Consider the following 22,735-nt stretch of genomic DNA (forward strand, 5'->3'; position numbering starts at 1 on the left):
GATATAGTAGCTTTTATTTTCAGGAAGTTATAAAATTCAATATCGGCTAAATTATATCTAGTTTGAAGGTCTGAAAACGTAACTGGGTATAAGGCCACCTCCAATTGACAGGGGAAAAAAACACCTTTCTCAACCCAAGAGTCAAAAGTTAGGCTTTTGCCTTTGTAGATTATTCTGCTATTATACCATAGTGATTCCATTTTAGAACCTTTAATACTGATCTCCAATTGTTTATCTATTTTTAAAAGTGCTAGTTTGATATTCCTAAAAATAGTCTTAGAATTAGCTGGACAAGGGCGATTGGCTGTAAGGAGTGAAAGAGGGTTCAAATTGTTAAGGATAGCTTTCTCAACTTACAACCATACAGGTGTATAGTCAGCAGGGGGTGAGATCCAATATAAGCTTTGTTTAGCTAAAAAAGAAAACTGGTATAATCTAAAATCCACAAGATTCACACCACCTAATGAGTTGTCTAGCCATAGTTTTTTAATGCTGATCCGTGGTTTTTTCCCTCGCCAAAGGAATTTAGTGAGAAGGATATCCAGCTTCTGATGAAAGTCGTCTGTCAAGAAAAGCAGTAGCATACTGATAAGATAATTAACTAAAGGAGTGACCATCATTTTTATTGTTTCAAGTCTCCCCCGCCATGTAATAAATTTCGGAGACCATGAGTCCAAAAGTTTTTTGATTTAATCTAGTGTTAATATCTCGTTACGGTGCAGAGTGTCTATAATGTTATCAAATTCGATTCCCAAATATTTAATATAACCCGATTGCCACGTTAGACCCGTTTCCCCCAAAAGCTCGCGAGTACAATGCTCATTTAAAGGTTTAACTTCTGATTTATCTCTGTTGAGTTTATACCCCGAGTGAGCGGAATATACTGTGATCGTATCCATCAGGGCTGCAATTGAGGTGTCCGGTTATTCTGTCACCATTAAGATGTCGTCTGCATAAGCGGCTAATTTAATTTGAATGCCATTAATGTTCACCCCTTTAATATTCGAGTTCAGTTTAATATCCTGGATAAGGGGTTCCAGTGCCAGCAGGAACAAAGAAGGAGACAATGGACATCCCTGTCTGGTACCCTGGTGAAGGGAAAAGGATTCAGATAGGGAACCATTAACAGCAATACGGGCCGATGGTTTGAAATAAAGAGACCTAACCATATTGATGTAAGGCTCACCTAGCAGGGCCGTTTCTAGGAGTTTGGCCACCCTAGGCGAGAACTGAAAAATGCCGCCACCCTCCATATTACTACTAATTATGCAGTAATATAACCCCTACCTACCCTCACACACCAACCCCGGAAGCCACTGAAGGCCTAAACAACTATGCAAGCAAACGAACACAAGTGTGTGTCACACGCCTGCAGATGGCTGCCTACTGCACCTATAGTCATTTTAGATGAACATGGATTCCCATGGCACCCCTCGGTTTGCCTGACAGCAGACATGTCTTACACGAGCTTTGAACAGGACAGTATTGCTTATATTGCAAACAGAGTTAAAAAAAAAAAGCGCCCACGCTCCTGCGAGGCCTGCACAGATGCAGAATGGTTGCTCCCTATGGTGTAAGGTCTGATGACCCTCGCTCCTCCAACGGACCCCAGAGCACGGGAGAAGGGGCGAGGCCATGTCTCAAGTACCCTTGCAAGCAGAGTCCCGCTGTGTGTGTGTTTTTAACTTCCTGGGCCATCGCCCAGGCAGACAGCCCCCGCCCCACAGAAAGGGGCAGTTAGGAGGGCTGATGGACGGGAGCTGGGTCCATGGTGGTCTGAAGGTGCCGCCGCTGGGAACCATTCAGGGACACCCAAATGACTGGGGCCGTTGGCATTGCAAGTTAGTCCTTAAACTCTAGACAGTCGGAGCGAGAGTGGGCGAGGAGACGATGCCCCCTCCCGGTTTCCTTTCAACTCCCTCAGTCACAGGACCTATCTTCTCGCATTTAGATCAGAATGCAGATGCGATTTTGGCGGCCCCTGCCCGCCTACTCAAGACATGCTACAGCTTTTAGGCCAGGAGTGTGGGAGGGGGGGGGAGGGGTACAGGGGGAGGAAGAAACGTGAAATGAAACAACTAATCAGCTTACCTTTTCACCCTTATCCAGTTGCTGTAAAGACAGGGCCGGCACCTCAGACCACAAGGGCGGCATTTCACGGTTTGTTTTTAGAAATTAAACCCCAATTGCTGTAAAGATAGGGAGCAAGAAGAGAGTGGCTGTAGGCTTTACACGTCTCACTGCAGATTCCATGTCTAGACAGCGTGCCAAGAAATGCCTCGCTTGTTCATATTTACAACGCATGCACCTCCCTCACACACACAGTGAGGAGCAGCGAGAGAGAAACTGAGGTAAGAAGAGGAAGAGGAACAGAGACGGGCAATTGACCGTGTCAGAGAAGTAAAAGTGGTAATGATTTCGACCACTAAATTAATCCTACCGTGTCCGTAATACACCTGCTGGCACCTAAAGACTCCCACGCCACGTGCAACAGAAGCAGGCTACAGTGTCGGCCAACCAGTCCTTGCCTTGACGCTCCTGACTCCTCCTTTCAGCTCCGAGTCCGCCGCGCGCCAAGAGGCAAATCGAATGATGACAGTGCTGCCCCTCCTAATTTCATTGGTCCATTCTCTCTGAGAGCAGGTCTGCAACAAGGAGCAGGGCTGTCACGAGTAGCGCGTTCGCGCTATGAATGATTGATGGCCCAGATTATTATAGATTAAATGAAAAATTATTTTCCCCTTTTGCCGCCCTAGCCTTTTTGCCGCCCTAGGCGGCCGCCTAGTCTTGCCTAATGGTAGAAACGGCCCTGTCACCTAGGTTGAACGAATGCATGCAACGGTCTAAAGCCCAGGAGACCCTGTTAAAGGCCTTCTCGGCATCTAGTGTGATTGCAATGGACGGCTCTGTTTTGGTTGCGGCAGATTCTAGAATGTGACATAACAAGCGTGTATTATCTTTAGACATGCGGGTGCGAATGAATCCGACTTGAGAATTACTTATCAATTTTGGAAGGACAGAGTTGAGTCTGACAGCAAGAATTTTTGCATAGATTTTGCAATCCACATTGATAAGAGATATAGGTCTATAGTTTTTGGGCAGAACAGGATCCTTCCCTTCTTTCGGTATGACTATTCTATTAGCTTCAGACATAGTCTGACGTAGTCTCTGTAGTAGCAATATGGTTAAAACACATTTCATAGTTGGTTTTAATTGGTCTAAAAAAGCCTTGTAGAATGAAGCCGTAAAGCCATCCGGTCCAGGCGCTTTATTATCTGTTAACATTTTGACTGACTTTTCGATTTCTGAAATACGAATTTCTTGCCCTAACATTATTGTGTCTTCTTCAGTAAGTTGAGGTAAATTAAGTCTATTTAGATATTTGTTACATTCCACCGGATTAAAATTCTGATCATTTGTGTACAACTCTTGATAAAATGTTTTAAAGGTATTGAGGATGTCTTTATGCTTTGTATGAATTTGGTTATTAGTCTTTGCTAGAAGAGATAATGTGTTGGTTTTGTTTATGTTTAAGGTAGGAAGCAAGCAATTTCCCTGCCTTATTTGCTTCACATAAGATAAGTGCTTTGAATTTATTGATCCATATTCCTGCCCGCTCACTTAATATCTTATTGTATTCTTATTTCTTCTGTGTTAATAATGTGAGTATTCCAGTATCATGTAATGATGTAAAGTGGGAAGATTCTTAGTTTTTAATCTCTTGTTCCAGTTGAATTAATCCCTGATTCATACGTTTATTTATTTTTGACTTAATATCAATTATTATTCCCCTGATGGTGGCTTTTAGCGCATCCCAATGAGTGTTTACGCTGGTTTCAGTAATATTATTATGGCTAAGATAGTCGGATATGGCATCCTCAATTCTCTTTTTATCTTCAGGAGCATTCAAAACGTCATTATTAAATCGCCATCTTTTAAGCACCGGTTCGTTGTGACATCCTGCCAATTTAAGACTAATGCACGAGTGTTCAGACACCAACCTGGGGGCTATATCAGAGAGTTCGATTAGTCGTGTGTAAGAACCTGAGATAAGAATATAATCTATCCTGGTGTAAAAGTTATGAGGTGTAGAGTAAAATGTAAAATCTCTCGTATCAGGATGTTGGAGGCGCCAAGAGTCTTTGAGGTTCAATTTAGAGCAAATAGTTTGGAGTATGGCGTGAGAGCTCGTAGGGTGGTAATGACAGGATGATTGTCTATCGATTACCGCGTCTAATGGAATATTAAAATCTCCTGCTACTACAATGATATCCTCCCGAGGAAGACCTTCAAAGGTGTTAGAAACACTAGTCCAAAAATTCGGGTCGTCGGAGTTAGGGCCATATATATTTACCACATGGATTAGACCCTCTCCCTTCCTCAAGTGGGTCACCAAAAGTCTGCCATCATTGTCATGTGATTGTGATTCCAACGAAATGTTAGTTTTTTTAGATATTAATGTGATTACACCTCGTTTTTTTTGTCAGCCGGGGAACAAGCCATTTGCGAAACCCAGTTGCATCTAATCAGGTTAGTGTCATCTTTAGACGGTTTTGGAAAATAATCAAAAATTTTGCGACGTTTAATTGGGTGGTTAAGACCTTTAACATTTAAGGACTCTATCTTAAGGTCATCAGCTAGATTATGTGTCTTCCCACCATTCCCTGAATACCTCGAATGTAGGAGGTGCGACGGCACGAGCGTCAAACCGTCTTCTGGAGACTAACCAAGTAGATTAACTTATATCGTAATTCTCCCAGAGTGTCAGACTGTGACTGACTAAATTATATATCTGAGACAATGACACTCCTTATAGGCATAACTAAATAAAGTGTACATAAACATATACCCTCAAAAAGTTGGGTATTTTACACAATACGAAAACAAAGCGTCATTATTGATCATGCAACCCAACAGCATATACCACAACTGAAACGACCCTGCAAATGGAGGTGATAAAGGTATAAACATCTAACCGCACCAATTAACATAGTAATTTCCACCTTTAAGCCAGACCTGGAGATGATTTCCTTTTATTGATGGAAGGAAGTGAAGAGTCCATATCTTGAGCGGGTGGGCCTTCCAGATAGTTCGCAAGATCTCTGGGATCATTGAAATAAAGGCGTCTACCATTGACCAGGATTCTGAATTTGGTCGGACCAATAAAGGATAACTGAATATTTTTGTCTCTCAATTTGTCACGTAAGGTAAGGAAACCCTTCCTAGTATCGACAGTGGATTTAGAGTAATCTTGCGTGAAGATAATTTTGTGTCTGTTCCAAATAAGTTGACGGGTCTTGTAAGCATAGGAAATGATAGCTTCTGTATATTGGTATCTCAGAGGCTTCCATAGGATAGGACGAGTTTTTTGTCTTGAGGAGGATTTAAATGTTGGAATTCTGTGCGCACGATCTCTTTCAAGCATTAGTCGAAGGTTATGCCAGTAGATTTGGGAATCCAATCCTCAAGGCAGGCTATGCATGAACTTGTAGAGTCTTCCGAACCCTCCGGGACACCAAGAATTCGGATGTTGCATCTCCAATTGCGATATTCCAGCTCAGCCGTCTGTCTTGAAAGTGTTGATGTCAGGTCCCTCAGGGACTTTATCTCGTTGCATGATTTAGTAGAAATATCCTCCATATCGCTGATTCTTTGTTCTGCCTGTGCCAACCTATTGCTGGTTACATTCATGTCCGCTCTGATGGTCGTTATTTCAAGTTGAATAGCGTCCGTAGATTGTTTGGTAGATTTAGCCAAATCGTGGACATCGGCCAATTTTTTAAGGATCATGTCAAGCGTATTGTTAATGTCCGGTTTGAGTTTGATTGGAGAGTCAGAAGGTGAGGGTTTACCTTTGTTCCTTTTGTGTTGTAGTTTAGAATCTCTATCCGCCATACTGCAGCTCTCTTAATGACTGGTGGCACTTAACTGAAAAAAGAAGTTCTACTATTAGGAAAAGGCTACTGCGTATAGCAAGCTGGAGGGTGAAGAGATGTTCCACAATAACTAGAGGGTCTCTGAAAAGTTGTATTACAGTGATAACCACTCTCAACAGCGATTAGCGGTGGGAGGCAAGTAGAACCAGACAGGCGTGTGATACTCGCAGATCTCTGTAAGAAAGGGAGAGAGCAGGTACAGTCTAAGCAGGCTACCGTCTAAGCAGGTTAGCAAGTTATAGCACGGTTTTATCGGTGTATGCTAAGGGTAGCGCTCTTTTCCTAATGTCACCAGATCAGTGGATTAAAGCATGAGCTCTGCTGCATATTAGCAGTGCAGCAACAATGTACGCCCAGGGATTGGCAGAAATTGGCAGCAGACAGTAGCAGTTAATATAAAAATTCGAATTTTCAGCTTCCAATCTGGCGTTGAGCGAAGAACAGTGTAGCAGCTCACTTTACATATTGACTCGTTTCAAGTCAGCGTTTCTCCGAAAGCTGCCATTTTGCAGGCCAGTAAAATACCAAAGTGTGGCACAAACGGTGTTAATAAGATTCTTGAAATTAAATGAGGCACCAGGCAGTCGCGTAGATCATACTGGGCTGTTCATTACTTATGTTGAAGGTGGAAAACCAAGGGCACACACAGCTTTGCAAGGATGGGCACAAAAGCGCACTCAGCCTACTCTGTCAAGTCAAAAACCGCTGCCATTAGAAGGTCAGGCAGACTAACGCAGATGACTGCGATTGTGCCACACTATATCAAACCTGACGAGAGGGTGTAGTTTACCTTATCACTTCTAGGGAGCATCCGTTTTCCGTGCAAGCAGGTGAAAATCGTAGTATTGAGGAGCCGCATCAGTAGATCATATCGGCCGCATCAGTAGATCGTATCAGCAGATCAAGCCCGTCTTATTGCGCTTGCCAGGTAGGCGCCATTTTGTGCTCCGAGCCTTAGCTCTTCGTGGAGATGTAAGCACAATTTTCGTTTTTAGGGCCTCAGCATCCACAGTGGAGATAACACCATGAGTAGAACGACTTCCGAAACATCAATCATCCACCACGATGTTTCAACCGTCCTCTGAACTCTGGGAAACCAGCATTTTGTCTCTGATCTGACGGAGAGACAGAATCAGGCAGCCATCAGCACTGCCGTCCAAGCCACCCCCCCCCCCCCTCTCAAATGTTTTCCTTTCAATACTAAAGCTTCCTTATTCACTACCTCAGGCAGCCAATTACCTGTGACTAGTCTTATTTTTAAGCTGGATCATATGCAAGAGGTTTTTTAAATTGAAATACATTTAAATAAAGTAATGCTTTTTGTAAAAATTGAAAATATTGAATTTACTGTTTTGAAATACCTTTGGATGCGTTTACTTTTCCTCCAATATTATGAAATATTTTGCTTATACTTAGTTTTAACAATGATTTACAAACCAATATTGGCAAACAGCTTGCTACTCCCGCTGAAACTACTAACTTGGCCAATTCTTGTTGTAGTTTTGAAAAAATGCCCAAGCATTCATACATTTGTTTTCCGCACGAATGATATTCTGACCAAATGTCTGTATTTTCCCACAAGTTGGTGAGTGTTGTTTGTTACGCCCGAAAAGTGGGGGAAAACTGCTTTGTAAAAAAAGGTGTGGTCTGAAAAAAGACATTGACCAGAGGTTTGCTGTGCTAAAATCACCATCTTTTCTGCTTACTAAAAGGAGGTTGTAAGAAAAATGTTTTCATATTGTCACATTTCTGTGAGTTGTGTTCAATATTTCCTACTTTTTCGCTGCCTGGTTGTGCTTTCTGTTGTGTGTAAAATTGGTTCTGAACCCCATGGGTGAACCTCGAAAGCTATACTTTTCTAAAAGCTAGGCACAGTTCTGAATTCCCTTAAGAGTTATTTGTTCAGGTTGTGCAAGAATCCCTCAATCAAGAATCCCATTGTATTAAAGAAAATAGCGAATATAAGTGGGAGGAACAGAGCAATTGGCAACACAGCAACTGGCAACACACTTTACATCAGAATGTTTTTTTCATTGAGGGACGACCTATGAAAGTAATATACCACTACATATCCTAGAATCTTAAGGTTTCAGAGAGCTGTATCTTACATACATCTCTTGACAGAACATAAACAGAAATTGATCATCAAGGAAAACTGTATTTTTAAATTGGTATTTGAGGATCTGTAGATGCCTTATGAGGGCATCCTGAGAAATGTGTAATACTTATGTTCGGTGACAGTGAGATTGTTTTTGTTGACACAATAGTAACTCTAAGATTTTGCAAACATGAAGTGATCACTGTAGATGTCCTACAGTCCTCCACCGCTACATAGCACTAGTAATATGCATGTATTGAGTAACAAAGTGCATATGAAAAGTATGGATCTAAGCAGTGTTGATTTTTAGTCATTAGAGGAGTCGTTTTCAAAACATTTGTGCTGCAGGTTGGTTGCTATTTGCGATCCAAATTGTCTCCATATATTCTTAGGTTTCGCCTACAGAAAGCTATATTGTCTGCAATGATATATACATAGTGGGCTTTGGGTTGGCCTCTTGCTCGTGATGAAATTACTTTCTTGTCTATCGCAGTTCTCTACTCATTTGATGGCTTTCCTTCCTGTTCTTGTGTTTGCCCAGCCGTTGGTGCTTGTCTTGTGTGTATTGATTCTGGTTTGATGATTTGCATCCTCCCACTGCCAATCTGAGCAGACAATTTATTATTTGTCTTTCAGCAGTACTTTACTCGCTCGCTTCCCTGTGCCCCCATCTGCTTTGTTTATTCACTTTTTTTTTCTTTTTCTTCTTAGGCCAGGCGGCAGCAGCATGCAGCTGCAGGGCTCCTCTCTTCTAGCCATTTGTTTCTACGCAGTCACCCTTCTCCACCTCATACATTTCTTTTCAAATAATTTTTCCTTTGGCCCATTAGCGGCACACTGCCCCTAAGTTCTTAACTGTTGTCTTTCAGCATGGCATCCCTGTGTATACTGTTCCCCTCTTAATTTGTTGTTTAACAAAATGTTGTCTGCCAAATTTGAACAATAAATCTAAAATAAAGTGTTTGAGAAAAATAAAATCCTGCAGGGCAGTTGTGTGTGAGCATGCATTCACATGCACCGATGACATTTGAGAAATGATTTGTGTAATACTTTTGTTGCAGGGACTCTGCTCCATAACAAAACAGTGCTTGGGGCCGTAGAACATCAGAATGTAGGGACTGAGTCACCATACCCCATCGGCATCTATGGGCCCGAATCCGACTAGCTCATAATGCCTTACTTGCCGTCCTAACCATTCCTGAGAGACAAGTGATTTGGCACCCCAGAACACAAAAACTGCCGACCGTCTCAGGATTACTGTAGTAAGGAGGTCACCCCCTTTCATTCTCTCACTCATACTTGACCACAATAAGTAGAAAAGAGACACAAGGAAAGTTTATAATGTTTAATTAGGCTATTGTGCTCTAATGTGCATTAGTTGCGCCACAACTAGCAAACCAATACAGGGCAGTAGTGTAATTAGCATAGCTATTAGACTGTATACAATAAAGAATCCCGTCCTATTATCTGACATATTTGCCTAAACTCCCCTTCACTACGAAAACCAAATGATTCTAGATCTCTGAGCTTGGCAGCGGACCCCATACCTTAGCCTTCACAGATAGTTGTTCTGCATCACAGCTGAAGCAGCTTTTTTCTCTGAACCTTTCGGCTGTCTGCTAGTCTCCGCTCTGTGTGTGTTTAGAATGCTATACCCAGAGTTATGACAAAACATATGTTTTCAAAAACAGCAGCTGGGTGTCTCTATTATGTCTAGGTACTAGTGTCCGACCACAGAGAATAATAAAAAACAGTATTTGACCTGTGCAGACTAAATCTCGGGAAAAACAAAAAACATGTGCTAACTATGTGAGAATACAATGTGGCACAAAAAAGTGTACGCTTTGGTAACGCGTGCAAAGCAAAAGCGGCCTACAACGTTCATAGTTAGGCTAACACAGGTAAAATGACAATGTCACAAACACTTTAAATAAAAAAAGAAAATCCACGGTTTCGGCCCATGCTTTGGCATGTGAGCTCCAACAAGGTGGCCATCTTGGAATTACTTTTTTCAAAATAATGCAAAAATCATTCCAAGATTGCTGCCGCTGTATTTGTGCACAAGTACTTTTGAATTTTTCTAAAGGTTTGTGTGACATCTTAGAATCTCTATCCACCACAGATGCTTTTGAAATGAAGAGAGCCAAGGAAAGCCAGCGAAACATGTCTCTCCCTTATAACACTTTTCTTTGTTTCCCCATAATTCCTTTCAGACATCATACTATGGCTAAAAACTAAATTATCTCACATATACTCTCTGTAGAAGATCATAATTGACGGCAAAAGGCAAATGTACTACCATCTCATGATGGGACATTTTTCCCTTTCAAACTGTGCGCTATGTTTATGAGTAGACCTATTGTTAGAGAGAGGAACAACCCCAAACTTCGTGCACAAGGGAATTCACAAAGTAGTGGTTTTGGCAGAGATTGCACTATATCCACAGTTCCTAAGCAGGAGTAATTTTGAGTAGGAGTTAGTGCCCCTCTAGAAAAGATTCATAGTTTGGGATTGTAATCCTGCTGAAGTCCCCAAGCATGAATTCTTCAGGGAATGGTCTCAACTGGAAAGGGAACAGAATTCTCTTTCTGACCACCTTATTTCCATCATCATTGCTGCTTGTGATGCTGTCATCTGTGCTCCATTTCACTGACACTGAATGGCACCAAAAAGGCCCTCATCTTCTAGTGAGCTTTAAACTCCCCTGGGTGCAGCGGATTTTGGGGGCATACCCTCAGCCTCCCTGGAACCTTGCTTTTCTTTAGTCATCTTTGCTGCCCACAGTGTAAGAGTGTGCAAGAGATATCCAGGGATGATACTGGTAGTGAAATTCAGAAAACAGTGGTTGGACTGGCAGTGAGAATTCAGTGTTCTTGTGCTTTTACCAGATATTTTGGGCACAGTAGGAGGTCTTTCCCTATATTGGGTGTTGCACATGCGGTGTTAGGTCTTGGTGAGCAGTGGTAAGGAGAGTGAGAGGAAAGGGGCTTAGCCGTGCTCGGCCAACTGTTTACAGAGCCCATAGTGGAAAGAAAACTGGTTGAAAGATCTGATTTTAGGGGCTTGAGAAAATTGTAATGTGGTCAGCTTGAAATACCTCCTGGAGCATCCTTAAAAAAGAAAAAATAATTTTAGATAAAGGAACATCGTTTGTCGAAGACTGATACACCACTAGATACTGTTAGTTTTGCAAGGTTTCAAGAGGTAGACATTTTTGTAAGCTCAGTCTGGTTGACATCTGCATCTTGCACAAGGGATATTTGTGAAATTGACACCATAGTGAAACAGTCAGATATGGCATCGCTTGTCAAGGAGACTCGGGGGCCAGATACTGTTGACCAGGGGAACGCGTGATGCTGCCATCGGACTGGCAAAAGGGAACGATGACAAGTTAGACCTAAGGTAGCACTTCAGGAAATAATCACCAGGTAGTTACCGACCACTGAAAGAATAAGCAAAGGTTTGACTGGACTCGGAGGGGAATGTTCCTTAAGGCTGTTGAACCAGATCCTTGCTAATATCCTGCAAGTCGCCTTCAACGAATATTAATCAGTGTTCTTTCCAACCTGCCTCCAGGGCTGTAATTCTTTAGACTGAGGATAGAAATTTACAGAAGGAGCTTTCTGACCTTTCTGGGCCTAGGTAGTAAAATGTATGTTTGTGCGTAAATGCGATGCAGCTGTTTTGCTTTGAAAGTAGTTGAGGATTTGCTGTGTAGCTTCTTAAAATGATTTTTCCGAGAAGGAATCAATTAACTTGCACGTGAAGAATTATTTTTGTGTTCTTCCGGTGTGTTAATCATTTATAAAGGGTTCAGAGATGTAGGTCTAAACACACATTGGAGATATGTAATGGCAAGTTTTTGCGTTTGTTTATAACCGCGTGATTAACAGTGAGGAGGGAAAGTCATATGGAGAGCGCCTCTCGTTCTACAGTTTGGGTAGCTGCTGCATTCCTGTCCAGTGAGCTGGGCACCCTGCACCAAAACTAGAAGCAACAGAGACCAGATCTGACATCTGCACCCGGGCAGGCACCCACACTCTCTGCAGGCATCAAGGCTCAATCTACGAGGTGGCAGAGGGTTTGAAGCTCTGCTCCGATCATGTTTGAATCGAGAAATGGGCTTGTATCTCAGCCCCACAGGTGCTAGGTCGTGTGCTTTTTTTTTACTTATTTTATTTCCCTCATTATCATATATTTAAATAAACTACATTTTTTTTTCAAGAGATACCGCCGATTAGGCAAAAAAAAAAAATTCTATTCAGAGCTGTATCTTTATAGGTCTTTAATTTACATATGGGCAAGTGGCGTAGATAAAATAAACACCACAACTTAGTCATAGTACCTACCTAACTGAGATGCAACTTCAAATACAAGCACACTCAAGGATTCAATACATTGAAAAACCTTTATATTGGGGGCAGGTGTGTCTGGGACATGGAGTCAAACTAGTTTGGGCTTACCCTGACTGAACCTGCAGTGAAATGGGGTATTATTCTCTTTTTGCCTTGAGTTGATCCTTCAGGGCACCACAATCCATCAATCAATCAATCAATATTTGTAGAGCGCGCTAATCACCCCGAGGGGTATCCAGGTTCTGCGTGGGGTCGGGCCGCTCAACCAGCCAGGTGTTGAGGTCACTCCTGAATTCGGCAAGGATGGTAGGGGCTTGGAGGTGGTTGGGGCGGTCCTTCCAGGCCCGCAATGCAAAAAAAATTCTACTTCTCAACCTTTTCCTAAAATGCTTGGAGAGTTTTTAACTTTCCCTCAAATATTCAAGGACTGGAGTTAAAATTCTACATAAGACTCCTGAAATGTTTTGGAAAATGTTGCCCTTTTCCCAGATATTACACAATTGGAGTTACTCAGTAATTATAATTGGATTTATATTGCAGTTACTACCCCTGACGAGGCATTGAAACGCTTTACGGTGTGTAGCATGCTACTCCACAATTGAGGTTAGTGTTAATCTAGTGGTTAATGTTATTGCAATTGTGCTCTCAAGAAAAATGGCATGCATTTTTTCCAGTTAATTTGTGAGATATTAATACCACATACGTGTGATTATTAGTGTGGAGGCTATGTGGTTTTATGTGAATGGTTGGTGAGATTAATAGGCTTGCGAAGATTAGTTAAGGTTAGATTACAGGTATAGGGTTTTAAAAAGGCGAGCTTGTGATCTAGGAAATGAGGTATCGCCCAATTGCAGAATTACAATAACATGGATTGAGGCAGGCAGGCATGAAACTGAGAGGAGGCTATTCTCAGAAATAGAAGGTATACAAAGGATGGAAGGTAAGAGGAGGGTCACTCTGAAGAAAGAAAGGAGAGCAATCGAGCAAGGGCAAGTTTTCATGCAAGGTTTAGAAGTATAGTGGGAAAGGGCTTTCTGAGTTATCAAGCAATCCTAGAATGTAAACTGTTGAAAGAAAGAACATTATACATAGTGCTGCATATCTTGGGCAGACAGCTTAAACATATGATTCCAAGTGTATATGTCATTTAAACATTAAAAGCCCTAGCATGTTGTGTCGCAAGCCAAGGACAGCCCTCAAATAGTAACGAAAAGCACACACCAATGTAATTCAGTCAGAAACCCTTAACCCCGATTCAGGCAGAACCAGGAGTTCTCCACTCAAATTGGGATTACGAGTTGTGTTTTGAAACACATTGGGTTATTTTATGTCGTTCACCTTTTAGGCAAAACAAAATACAAACCGGGAAAATGCTTGGGGAAAAAGCAGATCGTTCTGAAATCCCTCATAGCAATGGTTCTACATGCTAAGCATCATTATTAGGAGAAATACTCATATTGATGCTGTGGTACTTCATCTTTTTGCAGGTGGAATTGAATGAATCCCAAAGAGCAAAACGAAGGTATTTAAAAACTGAATGGGGCACATAGAAAATGTGTGTAGCCTATAATTTCGGCGTACATAGGAGCACGCTGACACAATAGGAGAGCATAGACCTGGCTCGCACCATGAAGCAAAGAAACAAGAACATGTGTACTACACCTGATGCATAGGATCATCATAACCCGCCTAGATACTGAACACCAAGAATCTACATTCTGAAATACTCAATTGTGGCAAAAAGCCATGGCAGTGCAACCCACAGTGCTCAACAAGAAAGGTGTAAGGTAATATTTTCTATGTATGCTGCTAGTGCTGTGGCCAGTGACTGCGCCACGGGAGCTTTATTCCTTTCCATTGGGCATTTGATCAATAAATACTTCTTGAATTTAACCATTCTGTGTATAGATTTTAGGTCCAGATGGGGGTTGACAGACGCATAACATGGACACACACTCTGGCCACCTTACTTCATATATCTGGTCCTGGAAGTTTGTGGTGCAGCCTAATGCTTTCTGGGTGTTGTAGTTCTGTTCTGCTTAAACAGAACCAATAAGACTAACAGAACTCCTAGCACTGATTTGCAAGTGAAAGAACACAGGACTAGAAATACGTTGTCCATGATCACCATTCTTGACTTCAGTTGGGACATTCAGGAATGCAGCATATCTTATGCCTACCACTCAGTTGAGCAGCTTTTCTTGGAAGCCTTCCGTGGACCATAGGAAAACAAGACGCATAGATGATCTATTTCATTACCACAGCTGCCTTTAACGCATCGTCAAAATTACCCAGTAAAACCCTACCTCATCTACCTGTCCCTGATATGAATTTTACCTCTGCCTTGACAATATTACCTCGTTCATATCTTTATCTGGTACGGTTTCCCTGATGCTAATCCTGAACTTATACCCTATCCCTTTTTCTACAACTATTCTTCACCTTTAACCTATACATCACCCTTACCTTAGCCCCCAACCTTTCCTTTTCCCTCACAGTAATGTTAAACTTAAACCTAATTGTACCCCTAAAACTTTCATTTCCACCTACCCTCACCCTTACTATAAAGCTGCTCCTTGTCCTAACACTACCTCAAAACGTATCCCTTATCTATATAGTAATATTCCCTGCTCTAACCAAGTTGGTTTACTGTGGTACCTGTAGTTCGATGTAACGCTCAGTCTGTCTTACCTTGTGACACCCTGCATTAGGAATTTAGAATTTGTTGGTGGCATTTATTCCAGTTACTGTAGTACACGTATTTACATTTTCATGGTAACCTCCTTATTTCACCTGTCTTGCACAACTACCCTTCCTCTAACCTTAAACCTATCCCTTAGGGTACCCTTAATTTATCCTTAATCTATCAGTATCCGCTGTACCTCATTTACTTATGTATTTAACTTGAGGTAATCCTGCATAGGTTAATTTGTCGAGTGAATTTAGTACTCATGTTCACTATTCTGTTCTTGTCACAAAAAAAGTCTTATTGTGTGTTCTACTCATACATGTACTCTTGTTTGTCAGTCCTGTTTTCATGGTGGGGAACCCAGATTGTATCGCGTTTTATGATCTCGACTCGCCATCTTTCTTACAGAATTAAAGACTGCTCTATCAAATCCACTGCCTGTAGGTAGATTGGGGATGCTGATCCCCGATAACGAAAGAAAACTCAATTTTGATTCTGCCTAGCGAGAGGCTGCTACTCTGGCTGGTTGCCCTTTCGAGTGGGTACCTGGGTCTATTCTTGCAACAAAGACCCCCTGGTGAAAACGGACTGGTGAAACGTTTTGCAGAGAAATGGAAATAAATGCTGGTTGGGAATAGTTGAAACAAAGCGCTGGCCTTTCTGACAGTGGTGTTCCACAGAGACCCAACAAGCCTGATAAACCGCATAAGAAGCAAGAGCCAATCCATATCGAACCAGAGCAGACCAGCATCAATAGAAAGTTTCCATGACAACTACATGCGGGGTTGGCTCTTCATGGTAATCGGACCATCCTGTTGCTTTTGTTTTGCATGTGATCAAGAAATATTTAAAGTCTTCCCAAATATTGTGGTACATTTCATTATTTTTCCTGCGCGTTTACTCATGATAGGAATACACCAGTTTAAGAGTATTCAAATTGTTAAAATGGTGGGACAGCCCTCAGATTCCTCTGCCAGCAGCAGCCTGTATTTTCCCTCTTTACCCTTCTGATTAGGACTCGCCTATTTTGGTATGGATGCGGAAGGGAGTTGGCATCCTCCATTTCTCAACTGGTGATGTTTAAAGACTCCTAGCTGCCACTAGGCAGGCTGGAGCATGGTTCAGTTCATGGAGCTAAGCGTATAAATCTAGACTTGCTCAGTTGGTTTCCCATGGTTATGCGGCAGTTCTTACAGGGATCCAGGAGACTGCAGAAAAGGCCCTGCCACAAGTGGAAGTTGGAAGAATCCACCCATAAATCTTCATTATTCCCTTAGAACTGAACGGTGTACTTGGAGGGTGGAGATGCAATGCCTCCTCTGACACGAGTCAACCGCTGGTGACTCAGTTTCTGCTCCAACAGTGCATTGTAGGTCTCTTCTATTACTCGGAGTCCTGACCTCCTCCTATGGTTGGTGTAGCTCCCTCACTTCAAAAGGCTAACTTGTGTGACAGAATATCCGTGCCCTCATTAGAAAGAAGGTTGGGCATTGGTGAGAGAATGAAGAGTGAATGGGGCAAAGGGGAACTTATGGGTGATGTAAGGTGGGCATCATCACTGTAAGAGTGGGCGACTTTCAGTCTTGGGTAAGTAAGAGGGAATGATATTTAGAGAACTGAGTTAACTGAAGGCATTAATACCAGGTCGTTGAAGGATTGGGAGCACTGGGTGGAAAGGGATGCACAGCCTCATGATGATTAGAGAGATGTGCCATTGGTGGAGCAGGTAAAACAACATTTTGTACACCTCTATTTTGCATGAAAATACTAATTATGTAACTCTCTAATTACTAATGTATATTAATTGTGTGCCGTGTTTCAATTAACCAACTTTACACTTTAATAAACACAAATTACACGCCGGACTAAATGCAAATTGCATGGTAAATAACTCTAATTAATAACTGTGGTACGCATATTAACGGTAGAGTGTTGATATAGAAAATTGCATGGTTATATTGCTTTTTGTGATGTTTTACGTTCCTGTTTGGACGAAATGGTGGGTAATATTGCTTTAAATGTTGCTATAAGCTAGGAAAATACTAATATATAAAGAGATTAGTGTGGGTTTAAACATTAGAGACTTCATTTCTGTATATTAATTATTCTTTGTTTGTTTCGCTTAAATTGGCATTCGGGCCTACTAGGCCGCAATATCCAAAATGGAGCTCGGAAGTGGCCACCGTCGTGTGAGCGCGATGTCTACTGCGCAGAATCAGATGGCATCGAAGATCTCCAGGCGTCCTTTTGTCCAAGTCACAGTGTTCCTTGTCATGGATAGGAACATGGAGGACTGCCAAAGTTCAACTAGTATGACTGAAAGAAACAAAGGATACCTATAGCAAGTAACCATGAGATGGATACTTCGGACCCTTTCGCATGAGAACTGTCCCAGCCATAGATGACATCTTTAGTAGAGTATGGGAACCAAAGAACTTTTCGACAAGTCATCGGAATTCACAAATTTAATGGATCGGCCAATCAGAGTCGTCTCCCAAGTAGCAAATGTAGTAGGGTGATCCAAATTTATTATGAAAGGGGGGTTAGTAGATGAGTGTCGTTCGTTAGTGCTGCGTTCCAGGAGTGTGATCCGAGTCCTGTTGATTGATTTGCTTGCACGAGGGTCCGGTCCCTGGAGATCGTTGGGACTGTGTTGAGCGGGACAAAGAACTTTTCTACGGACTAATTGGGCCTTAGCCTGCATGCGATGGGAGGGTTGTATCGGAAGGGCGTTGTTATGCAGGGTTAATGGTCGCGGAAATCAAGATTAGGTAAATATAAATATCATGATGAATTATGCTAATGTGATAAAATTCTGAATTTGAAATTGATGCTGATTATGCTAATGAAGGTGAATTTGATTGGATAAGCTAAATGATTTATTACTAAAGTGAGTTTGTGGTTCTTTTATAGATTCTAAGACTTTAAATGTGGTTGTAGCTGGTTCTAAATTAACATCAACCAGTCCAACTAATTGGTCCATCGACCAAGTGGTGGAGTGCCTTGACGTTAAAGTTAGGATTCTATAGGTTCAGATGTAATGTAAAGAATTTTTCTTCCTATAGGTAATAAGGTACACACACATGTCCTGCGCTTCTTTCCTCCTGTGTGCAGACACGGAGTGAGACGTATGAATGTTTGTGTTATGGGCCCCACCAACGGATGCGTGTGTGAATGAGTTAGTGTGATGACGGGTCTGTGACGCAGGGAGGATATGTAAATTTGACCTTACGCGCTGGAGCACCATCATGAAGATTAGAGAGATGTGCACATGTATTTTTATGTGTGGTGCCTAGTAAAAGCCTTTGCAACAATTGTAACAGCATTTTAGTCCTGAATCAGTCCCAGTACATTGAAGTTTTGCATAAAAGCCAGGAATACAGAATAATTTTGTATTGTGTGCTTTAGATTAGTTTTTAATTCCTGCTGATTAGCAGGTCCTTCGACACTGACCTCAACTCTGTAGAAGAGATAAGCTTCATATGTTTGTTTAAACTGATTTGCTGAACGCTCATACGTCCTGTCAGCCGCTTCAAAATTATAAGGCAGGAAAGAGAACAGATTAGGTATGTTTGCTCACACCTGGTTCCAGTCTGTATAAGGCTCAAGACAACATGGTGTTGGGATTATGGCAGACCGGTTTACTCGGTTAGATGTATTGATATTCTTGCACCTACATCTGATGCAATGAGAGCCTGTTGGGCAACTGCTAAAGCTTTCAGTGACCTGAAATCGAAAAAGAGTTTGGAAATAAAAAGAAGGCTGTCTGTTGGCTTTCAGGCATGCTGTTTTAAGAAGTATCTGAAAGAAAGAAATAAAAAACGAAAAATCTATGCACAGTATTGTACACATCGATCCTTCATAAAGAAATCACAAAAACTATTTGTGGGAAAAATGGCACCTGATCTTTGGCCCGGAAGTGTCGTCGTACTCAAAGGTTGGAATTATGTGGTAATAATTCTATGGAAGATGCAAGATAATATATGGATGTAAAGGCAGGATTAGAATAATAGTATTATATGTTCGAGAGAGATGTACTGCTCTGTTGAGGAAGAAAGGGGCTTACAAAATCCCTTGGTGCAAGGTATTCGGCCTGGTCTCCAGCAAATTCAAACCGAATTCTTCAAAAATACATAAAGGTCATAACAAATATTCTCTGAAAGAAAAAAAAAAAGTAACATGGAAATTACTTTATAAAAAATTCCCACCAGTGAGGGTACTTATCTATCGCCGGAAATATTGATGCTACATTGATAGTGTTTCCATAATTGAATGGTATTTTGTAAAGGGGACTGAATTACCTTTGTTGGTGACCCATTTCATGGTACTTATGAAACAAAAAGGTTTTGTTTAAGCTACTTGTTTGTTATCCAGTAATTTTATGAATTCGTTTAGATAGGAGAAAGGTACAAATGTTCAATATATATACTTTTTAAAGCACGACTTTGTGCTTGGTGAAAAGGGGTATACAGGTCTGTGCAAGAGCTTTCCCTTTGTTAACTTCAGGCAGGGTATTAATGCATCAAGAGACTACCAAATGCAAGGAGATGGTGAGGTAAGAAAAACTGAGGTAAAAATCATATGGTTAGTGTAATGGGGCCTGGATTTAATTAATATGTGAATGTTCTGGCAACTTGCTAAAGAGTGATTAAGGAAAACTGATAACCAAGCCCTGATTTTACTTCAACTGACATGGGTCGCTTTCATTATGGATTGCTTGAAGACCAGACAGAGCAAGAGAAAACGTTTAGAAGAGATTCTGTATGCTGTACTAGGCACGGGCAGGAAGTAAATAAACGGACTAAGCTCTTGCAGTTTAATAGACCTTCGCCAGATTGTGTTTGCAACACATCTTTGTCCATTGTCCAACAACTGATTACACGACACAAGTATCCATTCCTCCTGAATAGGAAACACCTTTTTCGAAACATTTAAGCGTTTAATTTGTATATCTGCAATTGTATTTTTGTACACATGTACATTAAAATTATTATTGAGATTTGTGTAATAAGTAGTGTTGTCAAATTGTATATTTTAATGAACTTTATATTAAAAGGAAAGAGTGTGTAGATACATTTCTGTAAGTCACACTCAAAAGGATGGTTTGTTGAACTTTGGTCAATCTGGTTTCTGTTTGAGATGTGGAGGGATACCTACCCAGACTCGTGGTTGTAAATATATCTACTTCCAAAGAAAGTATATCCGCCCTGTCATATATTAGATTTTAGGAAGCTAACCTTGGGCGTCTAGTCTGCTGGTAACCCTAGAAGGCAATGGCAAGCTGTCTAGGAGATTGGCCGTGGATTGCTTTGCCGGTGAGATGAAAATAAACCATCTTGAACGCTGTGCATTCTTTCTCCCAGAGTCCACTCAAAGACCTCCTTGCTGTGTTCACTTGCTCTGAATGGGGATGAGAGTGGAGACAGATTAATTTTAGCGACGGCTAGCTTAATTAAAAAATTGTGGGTGCGAAGGCGCACAACTCGCCATAAATTCGATAGATCGACCTGTGTGCCCCTTCTCTTTGCTGTCCACGAGCAGGGAAAGGAAGGACTTCCTTCCTGCTTGTGAAACGCAACTCCAACCAATCCTGGAGCTGCTCTCATGCTGTGAAAGCAGCTCCAGGATTGATAGGACCAGGCTCACCCAGCACTCAATTTGAGGCTGGGGTCTGTCCCAGCAATCCCTAGATTGTTTCATAGCCTTTGGATTGCTGAGTCTACACTACAGTATGTATGTTGGGCTGGTCTGTAGCAAGACAGCCGGCCAGTCTGACATGCACACTGTAGACCAGTGTTGTCATCCTGCATTTGCAGGATTCAGCCCTGCCACTTGCGCTTTACACCGCGTGAGCAGATGCGGTGGCAAATAAATAAAATGGCATTGATATGCCACTTTTTTGTGTTTGCCTGCTGCTCTCGGAGCAGGCGGGACAAAGCTTCTCTGCTCCTGAGAAGGAGCAGCCCATGATTGTTTTTAGCCTTTTGAAATCCACATTTCTGAGCTGTTGAGGTATGAAAACGGTTAAGACGGAATAAAATTGTTCTTAAGTGCTATTTTCTGTGGTAGTTGTTGGAGTGCTAAACACCACTCAATAACCTTAGTTGGTGAAAACAAACTTCGCAACTGGTTTTACTTGGGACTGAAGGAGAGGTCTGAATAAGCCGGACCTGATTGTTCCGAATGAGGGGTGAACTGAAAAGGTGAGGTCATGGAAATGGGTGGTGAGGCAAAGGATAAAGAGGATCTTGGTGTTGTATTAGTGTATGCTTTTTTCTTTTATAGCTTTACCACATTTTTCTCTCTCACCCCTGGGAGGCCGCACAGAGATAGCCTAAATGTACCAGTTGAGAGATCCTGAAGGCAACTCCAGGATGTATAGTTTACCAGCTGACGTGCTGTTTTCTGTTTATATGCACATTCAATAAAGTTATACAGTACTTTGTACTACTTTTGTAGAATTTGAGTTTTTTGAGTACAATACTTTGTTGTATTTGAGTTTTGAATTGAAGGTATGGATGGTGCAGAATAGGTAATTATGTATACTGGGACTGTACCAAAGACCCAAATAATACAAAGGAATGTCTAGATACATAGACTTAGACCGCATAGTGGCCAAGCGCTAGCTCCTGTGTCACCGGAAGTCCCCTACCCCCCAGCAGCAATAGCCTGGTATCAGTCCCTGTTGTGCTGGGCGCAGACGGATAGCATAGTGCTCCTCCGCGAAGACGCGATGGGTCTGCGTAAGCAATCCATAACAGCAGCATGGGAAGCAATATTATCAGACTTCTGCATGGCTTGGCAAGAGCGCTCTGAGGCAACAACGGATGCCCCCGAGAACAAAGAGGGGTAGGCAACAGGAAGTAGCATAAGGGGAGTGGACACCAGCACTCAACTAATAGCTTCTAAACACACTTGCGGGCGTGACACTATCCCTCTCCCCTCCTGTCTTTCCTCCACTCCCTCTCCTCTCCCCAACCTCCCTCTCCTCTCCCCAACCTCCCCATTCCTCCCTCCTGCAACCCCTCCCTCTTCACCTCCTTCCCGCCCACCCCCGATACACATTCAGCCCCCACAACACCAGAAATAATCATGTGGATAATGAACTACAGGCACTGCCTGGCATATGGAACTAAGTCCATACCATATAAAGGCAGGATGGGTGGCTGGGATAATACAATGAGGTGAAGTAACAGACGGGATACTTGTGGAAATGGGCAGATATGCTGTAAAACGACTCGAGGGGAAGGGTAAAAATTTTATGTTTTATTCAAGTTAAGTTGGCTATAGTTGATATCCAACAGTTAAGACGCTACTCCAGCTAATAATACACTTGATCTGTAACAGGAGATTGCTGCTAAGATGTATAATGCTATAATTCCATTGTCTATGCAACGTTGATATGTAAATTATATTGAATTGCAGATGTACCAGATGTGATGAAAACTAACAAATTATAATAATTAAAATAAAAAATGTAAGAAAAACACATGGATGGTGCAGAATAGTTAACATTTCCTTTTGTTTGTTGGAGTTTGTTTGTTTATAGGATTTAGTTCTTGGAAGCAGCAGTGAGGTTGTTGATGATTGTTTTTAGGTCAAGAGGGTAAGGCATTTGTATGAATTATCAACACTGGGAGCCTGAGCAGGACAAAGC

General features: G+C 41.8%; 1 protein-coding gene across 3 annotated transcripts in view; it reads left to right on the forward strand.

Annotated features, from left to right (window-relative positions):
• The window catches only part of RGS3 (regulator of G protein signaling 3), an 834,919-nt gene that overhangs the window by 64,352 nt on the left and 747,832 nt on the right, over positions 1–22,735 (forward strand). Inside the window, exon 2 of one of the 3 annotated variants that reach the window (XM_085609988.1) lies at positions 13,877–14,176. The exons of the other annotated variants lie outside the window; for them this stretch is intronic. Within the exon in view, the coding sequence (XP_085466114.1) occupies positions 14,136–14,176 (41 nt within the window). The 5' untranslated portion in view covers positions 13,877–14,135. The remainder of the gene's footprint in view (positions 1–13,876; positions 14,177–22,735) is intronic. 3 annotated transcript variants of the gene reach the window in all.

This window comes from Triturus cristatus, chromosome 1_2 (genome assembly GCF_964204655.1).
Source record: "Triturus cristatus chromosome 1_2, aTriCri1.1, whole genome shotgun sequence".
NCBI lineage: Eukaryota > Metazoa > Chordata > Amphibia > Caudata > Salamandridae > Triturus > Triturus cristatus.